General features: G+C 41.2%; 1 protein-coding gene and 1 pseudogene across 1 annotated transcript; both read right to left on the bottom strand.

Moving 5' to 3' along the window:
• Positions 1-323: 323 nt before the first annotated feature.
• On the bottom strand, positions 324-4,129 carry LOC115744446. Its single transcript, XM_030679630.2, has 4 exons — positions 3,938-4,129; positions 3,719-3,905; positions 2,719-2,895; positions 324-745 (listed from the first exon to the last, which is right to left on the bottom strand). The coding sequence occupies exons 2-4, from the start codon at positions 3,782-3,784 to the stop codon at positions 533-535; spliced, it is 456 nt and encodes a 151-aa protein (XP_030535490.1). The 5' UTR covers positions 3,785-3,905; positions 3,938-4,129; the 3' UTR covers positions 324-532.
• A 2,791-nt stretch (positions 4,130-6,920) lies between these two features.
• Positions 6,921-9,961, bottom strand: LOC115744358 (annotated as a pseudogene).
• Positions 9,962-10,957: the final 996 nt, after the last annotated feature.

Raw genomic sequence — 10,957 nt, 5'->3', positions numbered from 1 at the left:
GGACCACACTTGCTGATGATTCGTTTGAGAGTGTTTGCCTCTGAAGGAGACCAAGCACATTGCCTCTGAAGTTCTCCGAGGAATGGGAGCAACTTTCCAGGCTCCGAGTGTCCTTACACGACAGAAAAGGCAGGATAACAACATTGGAGGGCAAGTATTTATCCAAATCCAGCCAAAGAAAGGCAAATGGTGCAGTGTTTCATAGGAAATGAATCGCAAAGCTGGATCAGACTCTAATCTTGGACTTGCGACAATACAAACTCCAACCGACAAGTCGAAGGCATACTGCGAAAATGAAAACAAGGAATATACCAAAGTCACAATGCAGAAATTGAAACTTTTATGTCTTATGACGATAATATAGATGGGTAAACCATTTATTTCAATCGACTCATCTGTGGATACATATATATTCATGAACCAACACAAAATTAAGGGTACAAACAGTAAAGGAGGTGAGTGAGGAACGGGTATACAAATTGTCGATTTCGATTTCTCAAGCGACTGGAAAGATGAGAATCGCAAGAAGTTATCACGTCCCCGGGGCGTTACACTCTTCTAGTAACTTTAGTAGATTATGTTCTGGGGCGCTTATCGAGGGCAAAATCATGCGATTGGAGGTGGCCGGTCTTTGTCTTATCCCAGCAGTAGATTCAGATTCGATAGACCCGCTTTCTTTCATGATGGGTAGGTCACCTCTTCTCCGCACGGTCGCAGATACTCGTTCTTTCCAAATTCTTCCGTCCTGATAATTGAAGAACTAAATGTCAGATACAGTGCAGATAAATTCCTACAAGAGAGAACCGCTGATGCCAAAGATGAAACTACAATCAAATTCATACCCAGAAATTGCAAACATGTCCATGCATGCAATTGTGTTTCATTTTTTGGTCGAAATATGCATGCAATTGTTACTATGATGCAAATGTGCAGAAATGTGTAATTGTTTTCCTGTTCTCGTGCACAAACTGTGCCAGCTCAATAACTCGACATCAATTGTCACTATCAGAAGCAACTCCAAGATGAAAAGAATATAGTATAAGAATCTCTTTGTTTTTTTCTTGCCCACTTTGCATCCATGAGTTCATGCTTAAAAAACAAAGCTGATGGGCACACTTTTCAGTTTCAAAGTTCATATAAAGGTCTACGAGACTCTATACTTTTGCCAATTAACTTATTCCACTTCGTTGTATTTATCAGGCATGACAAGCGCCAGATAGCAATCCCACATAACTAGATTAGGCCGACAGCCATCTAATTACCAAGCATTTGTGCTATATCAGAAAATTAGTACGCTTCATATTAGCGGGCAACGAAAAGAACACATATCACACAAAACTTTATCAGCCATTATTGTGAATGGAAATAATGCCCGTAAACGAAATGAAATACCCTATATAATTGAAAGTATCTAAAGGCAAAATCAACTAGTAGTTTCAGGCCAAACCGACCGAACAAGACCCATTATCTGTGGTTTGATGGCGTGATGTGACGATGCACCAGCTTCCCTACTGAGGATTCTTCAATCATCAAGCAACTTAAGGATTTGATTTTGGGATCTCATGTAAAGCTTAAGGGGTTCACATTTTAAGCACAATCAAGACAGACTGATTAGATGCAAGGGTCCACTGCTGATTTTCAACTAGGCTACAATCGAACTGTGGAATTGAAAAGCTTCTTTGAGATGTGCAAAGAGCCTAACCGGGGAAGACATGCCACCTTGTTTGTTATGTAAAATGTTATATCACTAACTGTAACAACAAGTCTCAACACTTAGCAGGAAACGAAAAGGGCATCTCCAAATTTATAATGTTCTCTGTTGACCCATCACAGCACCTGGACTCTTCCAATAATCAACAGTGCCAACAATATTAGTAAAGCTGGTTGCCAAGACTGATTCTACACCTTTGGATAACTGTCACGGTGTATGAGCTTAAGCAATCCCACCAACATCCACCATAGCACTAAGTACACATTGGGAATTTGTTGCTTGACACCAGACTTCAAGGATTATTCAGTGAATGGTTAGGTTATAGAACAATTCCAATTTTCCATATATTTACTTACTTCAAGCACTATTCAGTGAATGGTTAGGTAACCAATCAATTCCAATTTTTCATCTCTTTACTTACTTCCTACTCTCGTGGATGCTAATTAAGTCAAGCTCTGACGATTCTTGAGAAGCAATCCCTTGCCCATTTGTATTGACATCTGAGTCACCCTCCCAAACCAAAAATAATAGAATGGAACATCTCTCTCTCTCTCTCTCTCTCTCTCTCTCTCTCTCTCATATATATATATATATATATACCAAAAGCCTAGTAGCTGCATCTAGAGAGGGCAAATTTCATGAGTAGAAAATACATTCCCTGTGAAAACCTTTAACAGCTTCAATAAACTTAATACATGGTTATGCACAGATACTGTTCTGGTCATCATTCTCTTCACCAGTTAGTCATTACTTATATACAGCAGAATGTACACCCAGCAGAAAAATGTTTCTCCTTCTTCTGTGGCTATAATCCATATAAAAGTGAAACAAGTATAGCTCAGAGAGACGAAAAAAGGGGTAGGGGGACAATGAACCTTAAGCAGGAGGTATTGACACTGAAAAAACAACGGAACTTAGCTAACTAATCCAAAATTATATTGATATGGTGAGGACAAAGGATGTCACCAGAAAGCAGAAATAAAACGAAAGAAAGAGTATAATCTCACATTTAGAATTGAAGGTTCAGGCAGAGGGCACTGAATTGGTTGGTCATTATCAAGAGGCTCGATTGGATGTTCGACAGGCTTAAATTCTACGGCCACTTCAATTCCATGAGAAGCAGCAGCTGCGGCAGTGGCAGCGCTAGCAACCTCTGCATTTGGAAGCCCCACTTCCTTCCCGTCCTGCACACAAGAAGCTCGCTAGTGAGCAAATTGGCGGTGTGAAGAGCTAGAAGCACAAGATAGTGAACAGGATCATGAGTTGGATCACACAGAATCATACGTGTATCTTCAGATGAGAAGCAAAAGACGAAGTATATGATACTTTATCCAATCGTGCTTAAGGAAGGCAAGCTTTTTTTGTGACAACTGTCTATAGCAGGACTAATTTTAGTGAGATTGATATAAATACAAACACGACCGAAACCGATAACCAGTAACGGGAAAATTTTAGACCTGAAATTCGAAACACACAGATTATCTTAGGACATGTATAACCTATGGACACATTCGGATCCAGAGCAAACAGTATAATCTATGGACGCATCAGAATGCAGTACAGACAGTGTACTTCCCTCATTGAACAACAATTTTGATGATAAACTCGAACATCAGGCCAAGTGAACGACCAAATTGAAAGTTTGAAAGGGGGGCTACAACCCCTCAAAATCAGGCATTTCACAGAGAAAAAAAACAAAAACCAGTCAACTTCCTTGTGAGAACCGATCCAACATGTCAGAACCGAGCAAGAGTGAAATCAAGTATATTAAGGCACCCAGAGACCAGATCAACCCAATTCATAAAGAAAAGAGAAAAAAACTGCATCAATCGAACAGGTAAACGAAAGTTACAAAGAACTCATCGAACGTAGCATATCTGAACTGCTAATTTTCAAACCTAGGCCCGACAAACAATCGGAAGAAACGGCAATTCACTGAAGCTCCATAAGGAAAACCAAGGATCGCATACTTAGAGAAAGAGAAAGAGAAACAGAAGGATTACTCACCAGAGCACTTTGAGCTCGTCGATGGCCACTTCTGTGCACAGAGAACTTTGAGAAAAGACCCACCATTTTCTTTAACTTTTCTTGCAGCCAAGGAACTATCCTATCAATCACCAAATAGAAATCACTAGAAAAAAAGGGTGTCTTGATCTTGTCCTGGTTTGTCCTAAACGTTTCCCATGCGCTCTCTGTCTCTCTCTCTGTCTCTGTCTCTGTCTCTCTCTCTCTCTCTTCAAAACTTCAAACAGAGCCCACAGAGAGTCGACCTCAACAATATCAAGATCAACCACAAGGAGCTGCTTCCCTCCTATTTCTTCGAGACGAAAGAAAGATGAGGAGGGACAGGAACATGTGGGGGAGGCTATTGGTTGGTTCAGCTTTGCTTTGCTTTGCGTGGCGTGGTGGGTGTTCTTTTGTTCTTGTTGTGTTGGGTGGATACTCTCTGTCTGGGCATGCTGGGGCTGAGCAAGTGGACCGACCGGATCAGAATTCGCTCAGATCGATTATCCAATTCCCGATTCCAGAAGTACAAGATCGGACCGGATCGCCCATATCGAACCGGTCAATTTTAATTTATATTTTTGCATTTACGGGGTTTCATGCAGTTAAAACTTGGATCATATGTTTATTTTGCAGTTTCTATTGCCATAGCTCCGCCCAACAACATCGAATGCTACGTGTTACTAGATTGTGCTCGAAAATTCTATCATCTCATTTTTTTTTTGAAAAAAAAATATACTATTTTAGAGTAATTTCTTCAAAAATAATGTCCTTGATAATATTTGCCTTACTCCATTAGATCGCTCGGGAATCGGCACCATCGATCTCGTTCTAGCTCCTTGAGGAGAATTGGACCGGACCGGAAATCGCTCACCCCTAATCCCGAGATCTAATTATCATTTAATCATCGATAGCGATGATATGATAATTTTACCATAGTTCGATAGGCCGGTATGCTTCTTTAAAATTATTATCATGATGATTATATAGTTGCTTTAATTTTGATAGTGATGATTATGGTGATTTTATTTAGTTTTTGGATGGTGGAATGAAGAGGAGGGAATAGCATTAAAGAAGAGGAGGTGGGTTCAGAGAGAGAATCCACGAAAGCTGAGGCATTTTGCGGTGGGTGTTTGTTTTATACCAACAAACAAAAAGCAATTCAATGCTTTACCCAACTTGCCAAATTGGCTGTGAGGCCAGAGATGAGCATGAGGAGACCATCTTTATTGTTTGGTCCAGATTCTAAGAGATTATAAGGGCTGAAACTTGGGAAAACATTGATGTCATGTCCCCCAAGTGCAAGTCATGCTGCATGTTCATGTGGGCCTGTACCGGCCACTGTTTTATGGCTAAGTTAAGTTCTCATTCAATTACAATAAAAGAATAGGGGTGAGCACAGTTCTAAGTTAGAATTGAGAATCGGAGAATCGAATCGATGAAAGCAGGCTAGGTTTCAAGTTACAGGATATGCAGGTTAGGTACCAAATTTCAAAAATTGGAGAACCAATTCCGACGGGTAGGTTCCAAGTTCTAAAAAATGGGGAACCGGCTTTGACGGGTAAAAAGAACTTAGAACCGTTCACCCCTACAAAGGGTGAGTAGACCGGTCTTCCCACATTGCCCAAAACAAGTATTTGCTACATCAAAGAACCGAGCTACAAGCAACCAAGTCACCACAGCATCCACACTTCAGAAAGGAATGTGCCAATTAGAACATAATAGAGCCCGAGAAGGAGGGAGTATTCTGTGCTTGAGTTCACTTCGACCTTCATTCCTAAATTTGACAGCAAATATGATTTTGTTGATCATTTGATTCACGGGAGGCGCAAATATGCCCATTTACCAATTAATTTTCTTGCTTTCTAAATGTAATAAGCACTAGGGGTGTCAAAAAAGCCCGCGTTGGCCCGTCCTGAAAATTCACCCTAATTTTCAAGCCTTTCGGGCCGGCTTGGTACTGTTAGGATGGGCTAGGTCGGGCCGGCCCAGTCCCCGCTTTTTTTTTTAATCCACGTTTTCTTTTTAATTTATCTTATTTTCATTTTTATTTTTTATATTCTTTCATTCGACGGACATGTCAAGTGATTTTGATTCAAAAAAAAAAAAAAAAAAAAAAAAAAAAAAGAGAAACCGACAAGACCCGACTCGGCCTAAAGAGGGTTTGGTCCAGGTCGGGCTTGGCACTGTTTAGTTTCGGGCTGGGCCAAGACCCGGCCCGTTGACACCCCTGATAAGCACTGCCATCCCAACTCCCAAGCCAATTTAATCAAACTGGATCTGAAACTTTGACCACAAGCTTCCTCCTGCTTAAGCCAAGTAAAAACTCAGTCATCAAACTACCAATAGATCTCTCAATGGCAAGCAGCTGCAAAACTTTCTTCCGCACCTCCATAGACTAGCTACACTTGAAAAGCAGGCGGTCTCTAGTCTCATTACAGTGTCCGGAACGCACACACATTGGAGTAAGTGGAGGAGAGAACCAACTCCTAATCCTATCCAGGGAGGGAAGCTTATTCAAAACGTGTGCAAAAGTTACAATGTCTCAAAAAGGACACCATCTTTGTGTCGAGCATGCTCTTACGGTCGAACTCGAAATTCAGTCGATGTTGTTGTAATTTCCAATGGGTAGTTTTATGTTTTCTTTATGCAATCGTGTTGACCACTATGCTCGCTCGAGAAATGACACCACTATCACAAGCCGGATTACAGTGTGCTGTGTACCGGAGTTGAGCATTGCTGCTTTGTTTTGGATTTGAGAGTGACCAAACTCAAAATGGAGCTCTCAATGGTAAGGCCGGCTAAAATGCACAGTTGCAGAAACACAAACAGGTTGTGTCTATCGAAATGAGTAGATTCAATCTCACTATTAGAACTTACATGTACTCGAGATTTCTTTTAGATATTCATGTTCGCGCTTCATTCAGACATGGAGGAATTTTTTATAACATCAATGAGATCCAAATAAACATTATATCTGCTGAGCAGTTTTCTCTATATTAATCCAACCTATGCAAGAGACGGGCATTTAAAGAGTCAATTAACCAAACTCATTTCCTGATGATGATCTGCTTTTGGAACTTATAACAAGTTTCTAGCTAAGCAAACAACTTGGCAAGATTTAAGAGAAATACTAAACCATCAGCAACTAAGCTAAACTTCTATAAAAGTTTTCGAATTTTCCATGAAATCACATTCACTCTTTTATAACATGAAGAAAAACAAAATAAACAGTGGTCACTTCTCTTTAACCAAAACAAGAGTACAAGGCAGTACTAAACTAGCTAACCCCATGGACACCTATCTCATGCACAGACAGTATCTCATGAAAGTTGTTGGAATAGATGCAGTACCAATATACATGAGCATAAATCAGTAAAAACAGCACTTTTATTATACACAGCTAGACATTTCTTCCAACAAGGAGGAAGATTGCTTCTCTTCTTGGTAGTATCCTGAGCTCGAGGGCTCTGTTCGTCTCCCAATCTCTCAACTGCTGTCTCAACTGATGTAACATCCCAAGCACCATCTCTCCAGTAGCCATAACTAAGCTCTGGAACATGTGCAACTATCCCGTAGTCTTCATCTTGTTCTTCTGGCTTAAGTTTCTCGATCAACTCATCAGGCATGTCAAAAAGCTCCAGCACTTTGAGCTTGCTGAGATATTCAATTCCTGATGGGACACTTTTCAAACATTTGCAGCGCTGGATGCTCCACTTTTCAAGGCAAGGCAGTGCCCCTTCCTCTACTTGGATAAATGTAAGCTCCTCAAAACAATCGAGACCTAATATCTTCAGCTTCTTAAACCCTTTAGCCTTGAAGCACAGTTTTTGCCAACCAAAGACTTGAAGTAACTCAAGGTGTATCAGATTGGGCATACTTTGAAGGGATGACATTGGATCTTCCTCGAGATGGCTCCATTTCAGGTGAAGTTTGGCAAGACTATGGAGTTTGGCAACCCAATGTGGCAAAATCTGCAATTTTCCTCTTAAGTACACTCTTTGAAGAAACTGTGGAGAAGAATCAAGGTGTCGCAGATCAATTTCAGCATCTTCAAAAGAAGAAATTGAAAGTGCACGGAGATTGGTCAACTTGGCAATTGATAGGCATAGCTTCCGTCCATCTTCTTTCTTTAGCTTCAGAATGCATAACCTTCTCCTGTTGCATCAACTTCCCAATCTGTCTAATCAAGATGCTGCTTCTTTCATCATCTGCCTCTATGTAGCACAGCTTTTGTAAACATCGCAGAGCCCCAATATCTCCAAGGCTCTTAAAGCCAAACTCACTGTTCGAATAAGCAATATTCTCATAACGATATGCAAGTAAATGGCGAAGGTTTTGGAGCCTTGTGATTTCCGCTGGCAACACAGAAATAAACGTATGTTTAAGATCCCGGGTCTTCAAGTTCTGAAGCATTCCTATTGAACTCGGAATTTTTTTGAGTTTGGTGCACCTAGGATTTAGATAACTGAGAAGACGCAATTCAATTACTTGTGTTGGAAACCTTCTCAAGGGGGCACCTTGCGAGTCTAGAACTCCGAGTAGTTTGAGACCGGAAGAGAGCACTCTATAAATGGATGATTTGCTTACCCCAAACATGAACAGAGAGAGAGCGAAGTTGCCAGAGTGGTTCATTGGCCACGCAGTTTGAAGTGTTTTGTGTACTGAAAGGTGCCAAACTCTGTCCGTCCACACCGCATGATGTTCATCAACTAGAGCTGCAAAATTTCGATCTTCAGACTCTGTCCTGCTAATTTCCTACAAGAGGTCATGAACGCGATACGTCTTGACCTTTTCATCGCTTGTTAGCTCAGCAACTTGGATGAGGCTCCTGCTTAGGAGATCCTTATTGTACTCTTCTGCAACTTCTTCCGGCATCTTACCTTCTTTGGTTTGAACAAGTCTTTCCGCCACCCATAATCGAATTAACCGCATATGCTCAATCTGTTGGTCTAGGGAATACGCTGAAAAGCTAGAAACAAGGTTTTAGGTGGTGAGGCAAGGCATTGAAATTAAGAGAAAGTACCTTCTTCAAGTTCTCCAGCCTATCATTGCCATCAATTTCAGAACGAATGCTTTGACGTACTAGATGCCATTCATCTATTTTGTCGTTGTCCTTTGTGGCCAAAATGCCACTAATGGCAACGATTGCCAAGGGCAGCCCCTCACACTTCTGTAAAACGTATTCACATGTCTCCTTCAAATTCGAAGGGCATGAGTGACCCTCAAATGTCTTCATGCAGAAAAGTTTCCATGATTGATCAGCATGCAAAGGCTTCATCTTATAGACTTCTCCAGCAAATTCCTTGCACGAAGATAATGCTATCATGACATCCCTTGTTGTCATCATTATTCGACTGCCATTTTTGTTGTCGGGAAATGCATACTTGATGGCATCCCATTCACCAACACCCCACACATCATCAAGAATGATCAAGTACCTCGATCTTCTTCTTTGCAGCAAGCTCTTGATCATCATTTTCAGTAGATCAGCACTTAAATTGTCTGTTCCACTGGGTACGGACTTCATGTTACTGCTAGCGATTTGCCGAAGCATGTCCCTGAGGACGTCCTCTGTCCTCAAGTGTGGAGAAAGAGTGACCCAAGTGCGGATTGTGAAGTGTTTCTTCACCGCTGGATCTTCAAAAACTTGCTTTATGAGGGTAGTTTTCCCCGAACCTCCCATTCCCACAACTGGAATTATTTCTTTCTCAGGAGGACCCTTCACCAACCGCTTCACCAGTTGCTCAAGGGGCTCTTCAATACCCACTAGATCAGCCGTTTCCAATAAAAGGGCGTTCCCACGCTAGTCTTGCCATGTGCTGGATGGAGAGGGGGAGCTCAAGCCATGTTCTGCAGCTTTTTTGAACTTATAACACACCTTTTGGTGTTCTTCACTGGTACTTTTGACTTTAGGACTTATTTCCCTCATCCGAAGCATGATCCTTCTGCAAGCTTTCCAGTTCTTCACATAGCTATGTGACTCCTGTAGAAATTAAAGGAGTCCACGGCCATGATCTTGCGCCCTCAGTAGCTGAGTGCATCTTCGATGTCAAACGCAAGATTTCTCAGTTTATTGACTGATTCCTTGATGAAGTGGCTACCCTCTTCTAGTGAATCTGCATCACGTAGAAAATCTTCTTTCACAGCATTCACTTCTTCCCAACCATCTCTAACCCTCAGCACCTCATTCTCGAAAATTTTCCCAACCTTTCTCAGCACTTTGGTTACTATAGCAGCTGCCATTCTCAAGGTTGACAACCTCAAAAGTTGTTATTACAGTGGTATGAACATCCGCACTTTATTTCCACAAAATATCGGGATTTTTTACTGATGTCATGCTGCCAAATACCAGATTTTCTTGGTTTTTCGTTTGGTTTCTTGGGCTATAGTATATTTCAGTCTATTACCAATTAGACAAGCTTCCTTGTCCGGATGAGCATGTTCTTGAACCGGTCTGATTCAGAGGAACGCAGACTTTGCTGGTTCACGTAGGTGAAGAGTCGCGAGAGCACTTTGGCTCCAGTCCAGCCTCCAATGGACCAAATTTCACCTCTGCCTCTTCAAGAACTCCTAGGCTGTCCATTTTCGTAGAGCAAATGAAGTTGGAACAAGATCTCATCATCACATAAATCTACCCATTAAATTTAAGTTCATTATGCTGCAGTAGGAATGAGAAGTCAATTGGGCATGTAAGAGTAAAGCTGCCAATGCATAGTCCTACTTATCCCAAAACAAGAATCCGAGAAAAAATGGCGGCAGATCACTGCCTATCACCGCCGATACTATATTATTTACGGTAGATGATGTTACTCGATGCATACTTTTTGTTCTTATTTAATTTAAACCTTAAAATTCTTTCATTTTTTTTTTAGCAACAATCAAACAATGCTACTAGACTTCCATAGTATTTTCATGATCATGATTTTGATTTTGATTTTGGGATAGTAACACAAATGGTCGCTTAGCTTTGACATAATATGCTACGCAATCCTTGACATGCAAATTTGTTCAACGTCGTCCCTAAATCTTAGCACAATGTCATCTTTAAATTTTAAATTTATTCAATGTAGTCTATGTACTTTTGATATATATTCAATTTAATTCATGGTTCGGGCCCTCGCCAATCGGAGGCGAGGGCTCGAACCGGGAGAAGGCCATGACCTTCTCCAAAATCTTGGCGAGGGCCAACAAGCCCTCGCCTCTAGGTGGCGATTAGGCCCCTCCCGCCTGTGTTTTTTC

This window comes from Rhodamnia argentea, chromosome 9 (genome assembly GCF_020921035.1).
Source record: "Rhodamnia argentea isolate NSW1041297 chromosome 9, ASM2092103v1, whole genome shotgun sequence".
Taxonomy (NCBI): domain Eukaryota; kingdom Viridiplantae; phylum Streptophyta; class Magnoliopsida; order Myrtales; family Myrtaceae; genus Rhodamnia; species Rhodamnia argentea.
The sequence above is the reverse complement of the archived record's forward strand: the minus strand, read 5'-3'. Positions and strand labels throughout refer to the sequence as shown.